This window comes from Marmota flaviventris, chromosome 10, assembly GCF_047511675.1.
Source record: "Marmota flaviventris isolate mMarFla1 chromosome 10, mMarFla1.hap1, whole genome shotgun sequence".
In the NCBI taxonomy this organism is placed as follows: Eukaryota; Metazoa; Chordata; class Mammalia; order Rodentia; family Sciuridae; genus Marmota; species Marmota flaviventris.
Window position 1 is genome coordinate 104,791,595 of NC_092507.1, and position 18,910 is coordinate 104,810,504.

General features: G+C 33.9%; 1 protein-coding gene and 1 non-coding gene across 3 annotated transcripts in view; both read left to right on the top strand.

Annotated features, from left to right (window-relative positions):
• The window catches only part of Magi3 (membrane associated guanylate kinase, WW and PDZ domain containing 3), a 245,468-nt gene that overhangs the window by 157,872 nt on the left and 68,686 nt on the right, over positions 1–18,910 (top strand). For both annotated transcript variants that reach the window (XM_027940221.2, XM_027940223.2), the window contains exons 3-4: positions 10,505–10,624; positions 16,655–16,864. In XM_027940221.2, coding sequence (XP_027796022.2) covers positions 10,505–10,624; positions 16,655–16,864 — 330 coding nt within the window. The remainder of the gene's footprint in view (positions 1–10,504; positions 10,625–16,654; positions 16,865–18,910) is intronic.
• Positions 17,585–17,688, top strand: LOC114096782 (U6 spliceosomal RNA). Its single transcript, XR_003583491.1, has one exon. It is a non-coding gene; the product is annotated as a U6 spliceosomal RNA (small nuclear RNA).

Sequence of the window (18,910 nt, forward strand, 5' to 3'; positions counted from 1 at the left end):
TTCTGTTAAGTTCAAAACATTCTTTTAGGGCTGAGGATGTGGCTTAGTGGTAGAGTGCTTGTCTGGCATGCAGGAGGGCCTGGGTTCAGTCCACAGCACCACAACCAAACCAAACCAAACCAAATCAAACTCCAAACCAAACACTTCTTTACCTACCACAGCCGCAAACAGCTTGTTGGTGAATTGCATTGGGTTAGTTAGTTCCCTGCCTGCCAGTCTTGATCCATCAACTGTAAACCAGCCCCATACCCAGACAACCCAGCAAAATTCATCATCATTCATGGGTGTTGCCAAACCCTCATCAATGATGACTAACTCCCAGACTTTGGAAGGGTCCCTCACTTCCAAGTTTGTTCCTTATTTGGATATTTTCCCTCAGCTCTGGGGTGGAGTTCTTGGGAGTCCTCTTTTATTCATAGTTAATTTCCTGTAAATAGTTAATAATTCTTTAAATCAAACTGCCCTTGTTCAGATCACCATGTGATTTCTCTCTCCAGTTGAGATCCTGACCTACACAGATTTGGTACCAAGAGTGGTCACAGGAGTCACTTCCAAAAAGGGGCTGAGATTAGTTTTGGTTATTCTTGGGCTTAAGCCCACTGCCAGGTTCCTTCCAATAAGTAGTATGTTCGTAATTCATGTTACGCTGTAGCACACAATTTAATAAGAGTGTTACCTGTGGTTGATTATAAGGAAGTGCCAAAGGAACCCAGTACCCTGAGAGCCCAAAAGACTGCTGCACTTGGCTGTTAGGGCATTGATGATGGCTGCAAACACTGGTGTGGAATAAATGTCTTGATTATACCAAGTGCTTACAGAGAGTATTTGATAAGATTAAATCAGATAGTTTATTGTTGTTATGAACTAGTAAGATTTTAATAACATCTAAAATTATCTCTACATGTGCAGGCATTTGGTATAGAAGAACCTTAAAAAAGGGAAATTAACTCAATAATTACCAAGTTAAAATCATTTAAAATTTTGAAAGATAATGACACATATAAATTTGATTCTTTTCCCTTCTAAAGCCTACAAAGCATCAGTTACATTATCTGATGGTCTTGATCTTTGGTAGCAAATATTCCATACATAGAAAAAATTTCTTTAATTTTGCAGTGACATCAAATTGTTAAAACTGTGTCCAAAAGTATCTTCATGTTGGACACGTTGTACCACATAATCTTGTTTTCTTTTTAATGATGAAAACATTTGTTCTGCTTCTTCTGATTTTGACTTGAAATCTGTATTGCTTTCACTTCAAATTTTGGATCAGTTTCTGATTTAATGTTGTAGTGTATAACATTTACTTCTTCTCTGAATTTTTTAAATAGTATTTACAGATGGCTGGGGTTGTAGCTCAGTAGTGGAAGGCTTGCCTTGCACAAGTGAATCCCTGGGTTCAATCCTCAGTACCACATTAGATAAATAAAGATATTGTGTCCATCTACAACTAAAAAATATTATTTAAAAAAGTATTTACAGAGCACCAAAGTGCATAGCAAATACTCAAACATGGAAAATGCTAGAGAATATTATTGAATAGTATTCAAATAACCTAACGTTCAAATCTCCCAGCAAGGTTAATAGCATTACAGAGTCATGTGTTGAAACTGCCAATTTAAGGACTTATTTAGCTTCCAAAACCTGTTATTTCTTGAAATACCACTCACAGGATTTATATAAAGTATAGTACACATGTAATCTTACTAATGTTGTTTTTGTAAGAAAAACCCACGTTAGCGGATAGGACCATGCACACAAAGTAATAACATGGAAACAGCTGCTAATAAGACTGACTGAGTAGATTGTGACTGTTACTGTCCCCCGTGCTTCTGTCCTGGTGTCTGGAAATGTCAGCATAACAGCTGATTCTACTTTTCAATGTTGCATGCTCTTGCTTTCAATTGATGTCAGTTGATTTCTTTTAAAGCAATAATATTTCTATGCCAATTATTAAGATTTAATTCTCACAAGGTAAGTATAATACTGTTTTCTCATTTTTTCCCCACAATTGGTTTTTCTTAGGATTTAGAAAAAGTAAGTTTCCATGGAAAACTCCAGAAGGGAATTCTTATGTGGAAACACTAATGTAAATCAACTGCAGCTCTTATGTATTATTGGGGGGTGAGGGAGAATGAAAAGTGGTACATCTGCTTTAGAAAATATTTTGGCATTTTCATATAAAATTGATACACATTTATCATATGATCCAGCAATTCCATTCCTAGGTATTAACCCAACATAAATTTAAAGATATGTCTAATATATGACATAAGCTCATAGAAGCTTTATTTATAATAGCCAAAAATTGGAAATAGCCCAAATACTCATCAATAATGAATGGTATGTCCATATAATGTATTATCATTCACTAATAAAAGTAAATTTAATTGTACAAGACAAATTATCAGTGAGGAAACCGAGGACTTGAATGACAGTATAGAGCACAAGGGCCTAACAGACATAAATAGGACATTCTACCTAAGAACAGCAAGCAGAATATACATTCTTACCAAGCATATGTAGAACATTCTCCAAGAAAGAACACGTTAGGCCACACACAAAAAGGTCAAGTATCTTTTTAGACCTAATGGAATGAAACTAAATAACAGAAAGAAATCAGGAAAATCTGTAAATTTGGAAATTAGACAGTGTACTCTTAAATATGTGGTGAGGCAAAAGGGAAACCCTAGGAATTTAGAAAATATCTTTAGACAAATAAAAATGAACACGCAACATACCAAAACTTATGGGATATAGTGAATACTGTAGTAAGAGGGAATTTTATAACAGGAAACATTTACATTAAAAAGGAAAAATCTTGCTGGACACAATGGCACATGCTTATAATTCCAGAAGCTCAGGAGGCTGAGGCAGGATGATCACGAGTTTAAATTCAGCCTCAGCAAAAGTAAGGCACTAAACAACTCAGTGAGACCCTGTCTATAAATAAAATACAAACAAGGGCTGGGGATGTGGCCTCAGTGGTTGAGTGCCCCTAAGTTCAATCCCCAGTACTCACCCCCCCCCCCAAAGGAAGGAAGGAAGGGAGGGAGGGAGGGAGGAAGAGAGGAAGGAAGGGAGGAAAATCTTACATCTATAACCTAACCTTACATCTTGAAGAACTAGGAAAAGAATAAGCTAGATAAAGTCAGCAGAAGGAAGTAAATGACAAAGACTAAGCAGAGATAACTAGAGAATAGAAAAAAAATCAATAAAACCAAGAGTTGGTTTTTGAAAAGATCAGCAAAATTTACAAACCTTTACCTAGAATAAGATAAACAGAGAAAACAGAAATATCTAAAATTAGAAGTAAAAGAAGAAACTTTATAGATGTCACAAAAATAAGAAAAGGTATGACAACACTATGAACAATTATATACTAACATATTGGATAAACTAGAGAACTAAATTCCCATAAACATAAACCCACCAAGAATAATCTCTTTTCACAAGTGATGTGATCTCAAATATAAAAAGAAATTGAACAGCATGGGTGACTCTCAGAAGCATCATGCTATACAGAAAGAACTACTAGAATCAAATTAATATACTATTTCATTTATATACGATTTAATCAAAGGCAAAAGTATAGTGAAAGTAGGTAGTGACTGCTATGAAAGACAGGACTGCAGAGGGACCTAAGGAAACTTCTGGGGGTGATGGTTTCCAAAACTCATAGAATTGTACTATTAAAATTAGTGCATTTCTTGTAAATCAAAACTACTCTAAGATTTCATTTCACGCCAGTCAGAATGAAAGGTATTAAGAATATAGACAACAATAAGTGTTGATGAGGATGTGGGGGAAAAGGCACACTCATACATTGCTGGTCGGACTGCAAATTGATGCAACTAATATGGAAAGCAATATGGAGATTCCTTAGAAAACTTGGAATGGAGCTACCATTTGACCCAGCTATCCCACTCCTCGGTCTATACCCAAAGGACTTAAAATCAGCATACTACAGTAACACAGCCACATCAATGTTTTATAGCAGCTCAACTCACAGTAGCTAAACTGTGGAACCAACCTAGTATCCTTCAATGGATGAATGGATAAAGAAACTGTGGTATATATACACAATGGGATATTACTCAGCATTGAAAGAGAATAAAATTATGGCATTTTCAGGTAAATGGGTGGAGCTGGAGAATACCATGCTAAACGAAGTAAGCTAATCCCAAAAAGCCAAAGGCCGAATGTTCTCTCTGATAAGTGGATTCTGATCCATAATGGGGAGGGGGGCATGGGAAAAATGGAAGAACTTTGGGCAAAGGGGAGGGAGGAGTGAGGAGGGGACATGGGGGCAGGAAAGATGGTGGAATGAGATAGGCATCATTACCCTACGTACATGTGTGACTGCATATATGGTGTGACACTACATCGTGTACAACCATAGAAATGTAAAGTTGTGCTGCAGTTGTGTACAATGAATCAAAATGCATTCTGCTGTCACACATACCTAATTAAAATTTATTAATAAAAAAATTAGTGAATTTCTTTGTAAGTAAATTATGCCCCAATAAGAGTGAACAGATCTTCCTAATTATTTTATACAATCAACAATGAGAAAATGAACATTTATCAAAAGAGAACATTTATAATAGCAGGTAAATAACTAGAAATTAACCTTTAAATAAGTATAACACGTCTGCAGGGTAAATTAAGGCATACTAAAGATGTAGATATACTGACAGATTTCTTATTTATGGATTAAAGATTCAATATGGTGAAAGTATCAGTTCTCAAATTGATTGATAGAGTCAATCTTATTCCATAAAAATTCCAGCCTTTTATTTATTTGATTGTAGAATTTATAGGGAAAGGCTATGAATAGTGGAAAAAAACTAAGATAAACTTGCTATACTCTATCTCAAGATTCATCATGATACAGAATAATTATGACAATATGATAATGTAATATAATGTAGCAAGCCTAATAACACATGCCCACTGTTACAGATATTTCTGTGGCAGAAGTGCTATGACTGATTAGAAGGGGGAAAACTGACTTTTCAGTAAATCTTGTTGAGTAGTCATTTGGAAAAAAGGAAAGTGAGACAGCTACTTCCCTTTAATCTCTACCCCACCCTCCAAATCTATTTTAGTTAATTAAAATTCTAGAGGTGAAAGGCAAAGCTGTAATTCTTTTTTACAAGAATGTAGAATGTCTCCATGGAAAGGATTTCACATTTTAACATGTGAAATGAAAACCACCAGCTATAAGGGAAAGGGTTGATATATTTGACTATATTAAAATTAAGAACTTCTGTTATCAAAAGATTGTTTTTAAAAGGTGAAAAGAAAATCAGAGTGGGGGGAAAGATAATGTCTTGCTATAACATTTATTCTCTAATGCAAATAATTTCATATATGATTGGTAAATGGGAGAATGATGTCACTTTTACTGAGGTTGTATTAGTTCTTGTGCCATTTCCCTTAGACTAAAGTTTTGTATCATCAAGTAGCAGTAAGTAAACATAGACTAAATGAACACAACAGAATGTGGTAACTGAGGAAGACTATACTAGTATCTGTGATGCCATTCCCCTCAGTGTGACTGTTTTCTGTTTGACCTTGTGCTCTGTCTAAAATTGTAGATTGTACAATATTCATTTGTCAGTAGTTTCAATCCTTTTACCCCTTTCTGTGCAGCTATCTTTTTTTCTCATTTTTAAATGACAAATATTTTTGCTCTACAATTTTTTATTGTGAATTTAACATGTCTTTTAAACTGTATTTATATTTTTAGTTAGGATTATATTTTATTTTGTTAGTGTTCTGTTTACAAAGTTGTTTTGAAAATTAAACCCTGACCCATTTTCTCTATAATTTCTGTTGTTTTGGGTGTATGATTGTGCAATAAGCACTGTTTCAAGAAATCACATTTCACAGGAATATTCCATGTGCAACATACTTATCTGCCAGCAGACCACAGTACTCAATACTAAAACAATTATTTCACATTTTAACATCTCTTCAGTTGGAAAACATCTTACAATAAATGTACTCTTTCAGTCATAATTGGCAAGCTTTTTTCTCTTAGAGATAAAATAATACTGCATTTCAGAAACTGCTGGTTACTTAGATTTGACAGTGCATTATAGTATGTACAGTATAAAGAAATATAAATCAATTTTTAAAAGACAACTCAATAGAGCAGAAAAGATTTGAATACTCACTTCCTAACAGGAAATTTATGTTCCTCGTATCTTAGTCCATTTTCTGTTGCCATAATAGAAAATCCAAGACTGGATAATTTATAAATAAAAGAGGTTTATTTTAATTCATGGATCTGGAAGTCTTTAAGCTTGGCACTGGTATCTGCTTGGCTTCTTCTGATAATGGCCTCATGGCAGAGGGGCAAAGTGGGCACATGCACAAGAGATGCACAAGTGCCAAAAAAGTAAATGGAAGAATTAGGCTCATTTTTTTTTTTTTTTAACAACTCTCTCTCTTGAAAACTAACCCACTCTTTAGGAACTACATTAAATTCTTCATGAGAATGGAGCCCCATGAACTAATTATCTCTTAAGGGATTTACCACTTCTCAACATCATACGTTTGGGACCAGCCTTCAACATGAGTTGAGGTGGGGACAAATCATTTTCAAATCATGGCAGCCAGTAAATATATAAAAAAAGAATGTTTAATCTCATAATGCACTTGCACATTAAGTACACCACGAGGTGCCTTTATACACTCAACACTGAAAAATTTTTAAAACCTAGTAACAAGTATCCTGTGTGGACATGGGAGGAATGTTATTGTATAATTCCACTCACATGAAATTATAAACCTAATATATGTTGCTTAGAAACACATTCCTTTGTCAGTGCAGCCATGGGAAAGGAAATCATCCAGATGTCAAGATGGTGGCTCCTTTGGGGGATGGAAATTTGAAGGTTTAAAATCAGATGTGCAGGCCTTAGGGTTTTGTCAGTGTCGTATTTCTTCATATGGGTGAAATTACTTTTAGTTTTTCAACTTTAAAATTCATATACTTTTCTGTGTAATTCAGTACTTTAAAAAAGGAGAATGATCAGTTATATCACTTGTTCATAGGACAGGTAATATGATGACTGAAATTAACTATGGAGTTCAGCCAAGTGAAGACTATGGTTGAACAGAGCACATGTGTCACTGAATGGCTGGGACAATGAGCTGATTGGAATGCACTCAGGAAAGAATGAGAGGGAGGGATTGGAGACAGGAGTAAACATTTTAGACATGAATAAAATATCAGTGTAAAAAGGAGAACTGTGGTAGTAAGTGAAGGAGGGGATGTGAAAAGCTTTGCAATATATAAGTATCAGGAGAATATAAAGGTAAATTTTCTGTAATGTGGAAAGTAGGAGGATGGGGGATTGAAGAGAACTTTTTATATGTATGGGCTTTTGTGAAGAAAGTTAAATTTTATAATATTGTAGAGAGAATTAACATCAAAGCTACTACGTCTTTAGAAATATACATATGTTGTAATCCTATATATCATTCATACATATAAAAGGAAAGAACCATGAATCATTTTGTTTAATACCACTTTGCAGAAAGAGAATGAATTCCAGAGTGGTTAAAGTCTTACTCCAAATTGTGCCATTTTTAATAACCTCAGACTAACACAGTTCCTCCTGGCCCTTGGGTTAGTCCTCTTTTTTCAGTATTATCCATAACCTAGTTTGCTGTTAAATTGGATTTTATATAGTCATTATATTTAATAGTAGAATTTATTTGGATAATATCTCAATTAGCCTTTGCTGCATAACAGCCCCACAGTGACTTAAAATACTGTCATGTGTTACTTCTTGTGATTCCGTGAGTTGGCTGGGCTCAGCTGGGACCACTCACGCAACTTCAGTCTTTGGCAGCTCAACTGTGGATAGAGGGGCTAATAAGATGGCTCACTCATGTCTGAGGCCTTGGTGCTGTTTGTCAGCTGGGACTCTGTAATTATTCAGTGGTCTAGCCTGAACTTCCTTGCATGGTGTCAAGAACATTCCAAAAGGGTGGAGGTGGAAGTCTAGACGCCTAAATTTGCTTAACATCATGCTCTCCATTAAGTTAATCAAAGCTAGTCATGAATCCAGGTGAGTCTCAAGGGATGAAGCAACAGGCCCCACCTCTTAATGGGAAGGAGGTGCTATGCTTGTTCCATCTATTACAGATCATTATAAATAATAATTTTAACCCACTGAATTTACTTCTTAAAGTTAATTTTTATTTAATATGAAGCTAAAAATTACTGACATAGGGAATCTAATAATGTAGTTTGGCTCATATGAGAAACACAAAATACTTGAAAATGAAAAATTATATTATGCTAAAAAATGTTTTCCAGTGCTTGTATCCTCTTTTATATAAAACAGAAATATTTATTTTTAGAAAAAGTTGGATTAAAAAATGAGGAGGGGAATTCAATATAGTCTTTGTTGCATGGAATGTTGGCTTAAGCATTATTTTCTCAAGTCATTACAATTAATGTATTATTATCTTTGTGGATTTTTTTCATGTTACAGAATATAATCGAATGTAATGCAACTAAAATATGAGAGCAATTAAGTTTCCCATTAATTAATCTATAACATAATAGCATATTGCTAGGCATTACATTATTTATTTAGAATTTCACTTAATTTGACAATTATGTACATTGAACACTTCAAGATCTTTGCACTGTGTCAAGACTTGGGGTATTGCGAACCAAACAGACATAATTTCTGCATGCTGCCATACCTTAGGTAAGAATCAGGGAAGATTCTCTAAAGAAATTTTGTAAGCCAAGACCTGAAGGATGACTGAGTTAGCAGAAGTGAGAGTGGGAAAAGAAATAGGAATTGCTCTAGGGAAGGAACAAAGGATTCACTTATTTGGAAGTGAGTGAGTGTAAGGGGTCAATGAAAGAATTGTGTTATGGGAGAGAGGATTACTATGGCTAAAGCCTGGAGTGTGAAAGGAGTGAGACGGGAAAGAAACTGGAGAGGAGGCTAAGATTGCTAGAACCTTGTAAAAATGCCAGGAATCATGGGAAACCTTTTAAGGGCTTACAGGATCTTTTGTTGTTGTTTTTGCTCAATTTTTTTTTTTTTTTTAAGAAAAGTCTCTGACTGTAATTTGGTGGGAGTTATAGCCAAGGATAGGCAAGAGTTGATCTGGGGGATCCAACCACACAGGCTGCAAACAGTAATATGAATTAGGTGACTGTGGGAACCAGGAGAAATGTCTAGAGGTATTTAGGACGTGAAATCAACAGCATTTGGTGACTGAATGTGGAGTAGAAGGAGGAGCCTGAGATGACTGACTCTCAGCCTATGTGGAGGAACAGGTTTGGGAAGGCTGTCTCAGACCATGTCCAGAGAAAAGCCTGGGTCTTTTTTTGTTTTGTGTAGTATTTAACATGACATTGCTAATATCAGTTCATAAAAGTGATTGATTCTCATTTAGCGAAATTTGTCAGATGTAGCAATACTGCCACAACCTGAATTTATACAGAAGAAAGATTTTACCTTATTATAAATTCCTTAATATATAGAAGTTTAGTGATCTGTTGCTGTAATCAGTTTATAAATCAGTTTACTTAACAGTGATTTTTAAAAATTCCTTAAAGAGAATAACGGTTAAGATGAAATATATGAATACCTATCTTAAACCTTTGGTTAGTTTAAAATAACTTCATAATATTTATCCAAATTTTTAAATAAAGGACATTAAAAGACTTATAAAAATTGCTTCTCTTTTTTGTTATCTTTATGACTCTAGTAAATAGAATGTAAGTTTACATTTATGCTAGGAAAGAAAAATAAGATACATACACAGGACAACTACTTAAAAATTAAGTGTGTTGTCAGGGTGTGGTGATACAAACCTGTAATCCCAGTGTCTCAGTAGGCTGAAGCAGGAGGATCACAAGTTCAAGGCCAACCTCAGCAATTTAATGAGGCCCTAATCAATTTAAGGAGACCCTCTCAAAATAAAATATAGAAAAGGCTTGGGATGTAGCTTAGTGGTAAAAGGCCCCTTGGGTTCAATCCCCAGTACTTAATTAATTCTGTCTTACACAATATGTGCAAAATATCACATTGTACATCACAAGTAGACACAATTTTTGTTTGTCAACTTTTACTTGAATAAAGTTGGAGGGAGAAAATGAAGTCTCTTAATGGTGAATTTATTTCTACTTATTGTTAAGTAATGATAATTGAGATTAAATGTTGTGTTTTAAGAGATTAAGCCTTTTTTAGCACTAAAATTATTTTAGTGGGGTTTTTTTGGTTCTGAATTTCATGGCTATCTGTAGATTTTATTAAAGTATATTTACTCATTCTACATTTATTGTCCTACTTTCACCTAATAATGTTAAGTTGCCTGAAATTTTCTGATCCTCATTCTAGCAAATGCAATATATCCAATAGTCTGTGCCTCTATAAACTGAATTTTCTGATACTCTGAATATTTTGTAAGTTTAAAAGTACTTTGCAACCTGTTTTTTTTCTTTTTTCTTTAGGCACTACAAGGGCCCCCAGGGATGGGGAAGTTCCAGGGGTGGACTATAATTTCATTTCTGTTGAACAGTTCAAAGCACTGGAAGAGAGTGGAGCATTGTTAGAAAGTGGAACTTATGATGGTATGTCCCCTAATATTAACAACACTCAGAAAACTATCTGAATGATGAATTAATTCAGAGGGAACTTGATCAGTAAAATACTATTTCTAAAAGTTTCTTAGGAAAATTTTCCTTTGATGAGGAGATTTTATAATTTGCTAAATAAGATGGGATTAAACCAAAATAGAAACATTTCTTCATATTATAAATTTAATTGTAAATAATATACTAAAAATCAAACTGACTAGCATGCCTATTTCATAGTAATTTACAGTCATCATCAGAACTCAACAAGCATTTATTGATTGCTCTCTATTGTGGTTGGGAATAAAAATCTGTATACTTATAAAAACCTGTATGTACCTTGACTATCTTGGAGAAGGGAACATAACTTGCTGGGGGGTGGGCAATAAAAACAGAATAATTGGTTTTCTTTTAATATCTCTACCCACTTGATTCCAGAAAGTACAGTTGAGATCAGTTTCAATTTTTAAATGATTCTCTTAGGTCTATTTATTTTTCCTTATCTAACATGCTTTTTTCCTGGCAAGCTTATCCACTCCATAGCACCCTTTACTTTTCCATCTTTGCTTTATCGTGCTATTATAATTGCCTATTCCATAAACTCTGATAGTAGTAGTGATCATGTCTTTCTTACTTGATATTATCTTCAGGGCCTCAGATGATGAAGAATAATATCTAACCCTAAATACAACATATCCACATTTGCATTTTAATTCTTCATAATTTCTCTCTGTAGCAGTACCCCAAGCTCAAAACAGTGGAGTCATCATTTACTTCCTCCCTTTTCTTGCACTTCACTTCAGTCAGTTACCACATCTAGTCATTTCTTCCTTTGTACCCACTTTCACAATGCCCTTCTTTTCACCTTCACTATCTCATTGAAGCCTACTGAATCAGCTCATGTCTGGCCTATTGCAGTTGGTCTTTTATGTTCAATTTCTTCCTCTGTCCAATCCAGCCTGTCCATTGCTACCATGCTGATCCTCCTTAAGCATACTTCTGATCATGTCCCTCTCCTATTTAAAATCTTCAGCCATTTTTTACCTGACAAGTTTTATCTAACTATCCTTTCTGGGTTTAGCTACCATGACTCCCTCATTCATTCATTCATTCACTCATTCATTTTGTCCTATTTCATTCATTCAGCAATCATTTGTTAAGTACCTACTATGTGCCAAACACTGTAAGAGAGCCTAGTAGTACTCGGATGAATAAGACTGAAATGCCACTGCCTTAATCCTATCTCTTAGTGGGGGAAAATAGTCAAAAAACTATAAATTGTTATGAAGAAAACAACAACAAAGGATTTAAAGAAATGAATAGGAATATCTTCCTCAGAGAAGATTGCCAGTGAAGGCTTAGAGGAAAGGACAGCTGCTTGTTTGTTTTGACTTTTACACAGATAGCCTCCCTCTTATAGTTAATCATTCTGATGTGTTTAATATGTATGTTTTTCTATGTGTTCTTGCACAATGTATGTTATGTCTTGTGTGCATATTTATTGTTTACAACTGAACTGTGTCATATATATTTATCATTCAGATTTTTATCATTTCATTTATTACTTTGTTTTTAGATGCACCCATGTTGATATACTGTATTTGTGTGTAATCCATTGCACTTAACTTAATTATTCTCCTAGTGATGGCCTTCCCTCAAACTCCCTGTTACTATAAGTAAAGATGAACGTTCTCACATGTCTTTTTACAAATGTATGAGAATGTCTGTAGAATATATACCCAAGAGCCGAGTTATTGACTTGTAGACTGTATGTATCCTTGTCTGATGAAATAGTTTTGGTCCCTCTCCAGTCTCTTTTCTCCCTAGAAGTACACAAAGGTTTCTGTAGCAGCTATAATAATGGCACCATCTCCCAGTACTTGGCATTATTCAGTTACATAATTTTGCCAATCTAATGGTTATAGAAGTGGTATCTCATTCTAATTTTAGTTTCTCTGGTAGTCAAGAGAGTCTGAGCATTTTTCCATGTGCCTATTAGTCTTTTGAACTTCTGCAAATTATGCACTACATTCATTTTCTTTGTTCATTTTTTCCCAAGTTGAGATCTCAGTCATATTCTGATTTATGGGTTTTCCTTAGATATTTAGATATTACTCTCTTACTAGATGTAGATATTTTCTCCCATTCTGTCACCTGTTAATCTTGTCTTGTATTTCTTCATTAAACAGAATTTTTAAAATTTAAAAATCAGGGCCTGGGGTTGTGGCTCAGAGGGAGAGCGCTCACCTACTACTGTGTGTGAGGCAATGGGTTCAATCCTCAGCACCACATAAAAATAAAATAAAGATATTGCATCCACCTATAACTAAAAAATAAATTTAAAAAAAATTAAACATCAGTTCATTACTTTTTTTTTATAATTGTGCTTTTGAAGTTTTGTTTACAAAGTCTTCTGTCCTTAAAGTATAAAAATACTTTCTTAGATTTGCATCCATGAAGCATAAGAACTTGGTATATGATAAAGTGGCATATTGCATATTTTCAGTTATTGTCTACTATGTGCTTAATTCAAAGGAAATGTAAATTAAAACATTATATATTTAATTTTATTTTTGGGCTACTAGGGATTGAACTCAGAGGTGCTTTGCCCACTGTACTATATCCCCAGCCCCTTTTTTACTTTTTTATTTTGAGACAGTGTCTCCCTAAGTTTCTCAGGCTGGCCTCAGCCTCCTGAGTCACTGGGATTGCAGGTGTGTGCTACAACACATGGCTCAACAATCATACCTCATTTCACACCTATCAGATTGGTTAAAAAAAAAATTAAGTCTAATAATTGCAAGAAATTGAATTTTCCATACATTGTTGGCAAGAATATAAAATGGTACAGTCGCTTTGGAGAACATTTTGGCAATAACTGGTAAATTCAGTAACTGACCTAGCAGTTCCTTCTCTAGATATGTACCCTAGAGAAACTGTTTTCCATGTATTTATGTACATAGGAGCCAGAAATATCCATTATAACACTGTTTGAAATAGCGACAGAATAGAAATAGAAATAACTCTTCTGTAGATGGGGAATGAATAAAATGCATTTTTTGTTCATAAAGATGGATTTATGATTTATGGATTTATTACACAGAAATTGAATAAAATATGTTTATATGTATAACATGGATATGTTCTTGAAATATAATTGAATAAAAAGAAAGTTACAAAAGTATATGTACAATATATTCTTTATGAAAATAATGAAACATTATGAAAACACTCAGACTTTTGCTAAAAACAATAATATTTATTTGTTATGGATGCATGTATATATACCCTATTTGTATACAGTATTTAGGAAGAATGACATGTACCACCTTCAGGACAACTCAGGGAGGCAGTGGGAAGGATTGGTCAGGAAATTAGGGCTTCAATTGTATTTACGATTAGGTATGTATATCCTCAGAAAGAAAGAAGGAAAATTTCAAAGAAATCTTGCAGTGGTACTATCTGGATAATGTGTATGTAAATAAGTATAAATTTATATAAATAAAATATATATTTCTAATATGATTCTAATATTGTTATCTATAATTTTATGTATATTTGAATTATTTAATTGTTGGCAATTATATTATAAAAGTGCAGCGGCCTTTGGAAGAAAAAGAAAAGTTCCAAAATTTTTTTTTAAATTTTTTTCTGTTAGTAATTACAGTCAGGGTTTACAAACCTTGGAATTTTATACCTTGCCATCTGGAATGTTAATATTTATCAATGGTTTAAGATTACTAAGCCCAATGATTAATTTTTTTTTGTACTATGAATTGAACCCAGGGGTGCTTAACTACTGAGTCATATTCCCAGCCCTTTTGATTTGATTTTTTATTTTGAGACAGGATCTCATTAAATTGCTTAGGATCTTGCCAAGTTGCTAAGGCTGGCTTTGAATTTGCAGTCCTCCTGCTTCAGCCTCCCAAGCCACTGGAATTATAGGTATATGCAATGATTACCTTTCTAAACAAGGAAACTGCCAAAATTTATTCTGAAGTTTTGAAATCTTTGCAGTGATTATGGATAGCAGCTCTAATATCTTGCATTTTTCCAATTTTCCCCTTAGGAAAAAGTTAAACTTTCTAGAGTTAGATAATAATTATTAAATTTTTAGTGACTATGGATGACTACCATCATCCTTAGAAAAGTGGACTTTTTATTTCTGTCACAGGATATATCCTTATTCCTTCAGAGTATGATTATTGGCCACAGTAAAGGAAAAATGAGATCCTAGAATATTTTATTCCCTGGCCACCCCTCTATTTGGATTATTTCTGTACTCTCTGCCCAGAGAAGTAGTAACCAGTATTTGTGTTTTTGTTGATGGTAGTGGTTTTCCTTTTGTGTGTGTGTGTGTGTGTGTGTGTACACACACACACACACACACACACACACATATATATATATATATATATTTTTTTTTTTTAGCTGGACACAGTACCTTTATTTTTTATTTATTTTTATGTGGTGCTGAGGATCTAACCCAGTGTCTCACACATGCCAGGTAAACACTGTGTACAACCGAGCCACAACCCCAGCCCCATGTTGTTGGTTTTTTTTTCTTTTCTTTTTCTTATAGTTGGTATGGAATCTAGGGTCTCACATAGTCGGGAGAGTGCTCTGCCACTGAGCTGCTTCCCAGCCTTAACCTGCTTTTCCATTGGTTTTGTACTTAGGACCCAGGAAATTTGCAAAGTCTGGAGTGTGTTAATACAGATTTTTGCATCTGTCTTTGTGAAATAAGCAACCATTTCAAACATGGATTTGGAAACAAGGGAGTAGTTGAGTGGGAGAGACAGATGTAGTTGAAAAGTTTTTTAGTGTGAGTTTATTGTTTTGTCTTGACTATTTAATGACACCACTCAAAATTAAACTTTCAGGAATTAATTTTGACACTTTCTCCCTCAAACATTCCCAACCTAAGATTAACTGTGTCATTCGTAAATGAGTCTTAGTGCTACAGGGAGCAACCTATGATTTTTTTCTACCCAGGAAAAAAATGCATCTACCTCATAAATTGACCTTATATATATGAGCATCTTAATTATCTCCCTAGCTTCAAAGAATTTGATTGAAAGTTGTGGATTTTTAAAATAAAATATCATGAGTATTTTACTTTCTAATCATATTTACTTTTTATAAAATTAGCATAACAACTAATATAAGGTCACACCTAGTGGAAGCTACACACTGTTAATGTAGCTGTGCTTTCCTATTGTGTTGGGCTGCCTCAAGGAAGGAAGCCACTTGACAATTTGAGAAGATATTCAGTTGTTTTCCTTCTACTCTGGAATGTTTATTTTTACTGCAAAAACCACTAATCCTCAAGAGAAAATTAATTTCTTGCTTTCATGAGAATAAGCCAATATTGAATTAGACTAATAATGTCACTATTTGTTCAATAGATTGTCAGATAATATAATTAGAATGCTCAGAAAATTTAAAAATTTTTAAAGTAAAAATTATATCAGCAATCCATATTTCTTTGCAAACTGCTTAGTTCTTAGCTTTATCCTTTGCCCACATATTTCCTCATCTTACTAAAGTAATACATTACGTATATTAAAACAAAATTATTTGAGTTATTTTTATTGTCTTTACCTCCCACCTTTTGTACTAGTTCGTCTTACATGACAGCTTTGATGCTTTTAAATTTACAAGTTAGGTCCTAATTCAAAGCCCATGTAAAGCAAGTCTTGTAGGAGCAATAATCAAGATGGGGGGGGGCGGGGAGGAAGGGAGGGAGGGAGGGAGGATGGAAGGATGGAAGGATGGATGGATCAACTTCCTGGCCTTAGTAGTATTCAAATGTTAGATGATATATGATAAAGGGCTCTTGAGAAATTAGTTCTTTCTGTTATTTCTACCTCCTTCTCTCACAAGGAGTGCTTAGGTCGACCTTTTGGACAATGGTAGATATTCCAAAACTTCAGTGTAAGAAACAGTAGGGATATACAGTAGGCCATATTATTCTGAGTCAATTCAGCATGAAGATTTCAGCTGCTATTATTTTGTCCACTTCAGGAAACTTCTATGGAACTCCCAAGCCTCCAGCAGAACCCAGCCCTTTCCAGCCAGATCCAGTTGATCAGGTCCTCTTTGATAATGAGTTTGACACAGAATCCCAAAGAAAACGAACAACATCTGTCAGCAAGATGGAAAGAATGGACAGCTCTCTTCCTGAAGAGGAAGAAGATGAAGACAAGGATGCTATTAATGGCAGTGGAAGCGCAGGTCAGTAAACAGATGAACAACTTCTAATGGATGTTATGGGTTGGCTGTACTGACATTTAATTGAAAGTAGTAAAGTTTTTGCTGAAGCATGGAAAGCTTCCAATGTTTTGAGAAGGCTGTGTGTAGAGTAATGTATATTTCTGTAGACCATCTATAAACTAAAATGGGTTGTCCCAATTTTAATAAATGTATGAAAAACTACCAGTAATAAAATAATATGCCATTACTGTATTCCTTAAAATATCTGAGGTTCATCTTTGACTCTGGAATAGGGAAATCTTATTGACTTACGTCCTATTTTATAGGATAAAAGCAAAATATAGATGTTTTATAATGTAGCCTTTAGCTCAAACAAAAGTACTTGGAAGTTTAGATATATGCCAGTAAAAATTATCCAAAAGGTTTGTTAATATTTTTATTTAAATTCTGAATTCACTCAAAAAATTTTCTTTTTTTTGCTTTGATGCTCTTATTTTTTTATTACATATAAAACCAACAGAAATTTAGTGGTGAAATATCCTATTCAGTATCCCTAAATAATTCTGTGATTCTTAAGTTTGTAACTGGGAGTGTACCAAAAACAGTGCCTGGCACAAAGTAGGAACTAAAAAAAAAAAAATTGTTCATGTCCCCAAGTTTGCATATCATGTCCCCATCTCCATATCATTTTCCCAAAGGACCTTGATCTTTTCTTCATCAGTTATTAAAATTTGCCATTTAGTGCTCACTTTGGCAACACATATACTAAAATTGGAACGATACAGAGAAGATTATGGCCCCTGCACAAGGATGACACATAAATTTGTGAAGCATTCTATATTTTTTTGGTGTTGTTGTTTAATTTATACAGAGGACATTTTTTTCAGAGCTTGAGAAGAGAAAATAAATAGCAGAATGATAACCTATTGACTACAATAATCAATGTTTCCCAATACTTGGTAAAAGATAGGGAGATTCTCAGTCCTTGAAGCCAGGGATTTAAAAACAAAAACAAACAAACAAACAAACAAAAAAACCACAAGTAGGTTATTCAAATTGTTTCCAACATACATTTTGTAATGAAATGAGAGAAATTAATAAAGAATATTTTTCACATGTGAAAAAAATTGCCATTTACATTATATTTATTGTTTTAATATATTCATTGTTTATTTCCCTCTCCAGATTGGGAGTTCTATTTTATCATTCTAATTTCTCACACCGTTGTGCCACATAGCATGTTTAATGTTAAATGAATTACTTGATATATTTGGGTGTAAAGACTGAAATTGGGGTTGGAAAGGTTTAAGGAAATTTATACCTAATTCTTTAGAGATTACTAAGGGAAATTATCATATCATAATATGATATGATAGACTTTTAATATTCATGTCAAATTTGCAGTCCTACAAAATTAATTCTGTTAATATTTTAAAATGGTGAACACTAGGATTAGAGACCATGAATCTGTCCCAATATGGAATTATATATTCTTGACTTAGGAGGAAAGAAGATTCTTTTTTATTTTTAACATCCAAATGCAGAGCTTTATGGTGATCACTGTGATTCCCTAAGAGATAAACCTATCTGAATATCAATAGTTTATGCTAGTCATGTAAGACAGTTGTTAAACCAGATGTTTCATACTCTGATATTAATATTTAAAGGGAGCACATCCAAGAGTGTGTGGGAGTCAGTTTGTACACTCTCTATTGTGTTTAGGTACCACAGGATATTTACATTAGGTTATATATTTCTTTGTAAGAGAAAATATTCCAAGTATTTAAATGAAAAACCAGAAAATTGTTAAGGAGTAGAAGTAGGGAAAAGGTAGGTAGTGCCTTATTTGTATACATCAATACATATTTTATATCTTGCTAAAGATTTAACCCCAAAGGTTGCTAATATGCCCACATAGGATGACATATGTTATGTAGTGATGCTAAAATTTTTTTCCAAAATAAGTATAACATAAACAGCATGTTCCCAAGTCATTGGATGTTATACAAACTCCCTTACTCAATCACTTGGAACTATATTAGAAGTATTATAGATCATAATACTTAT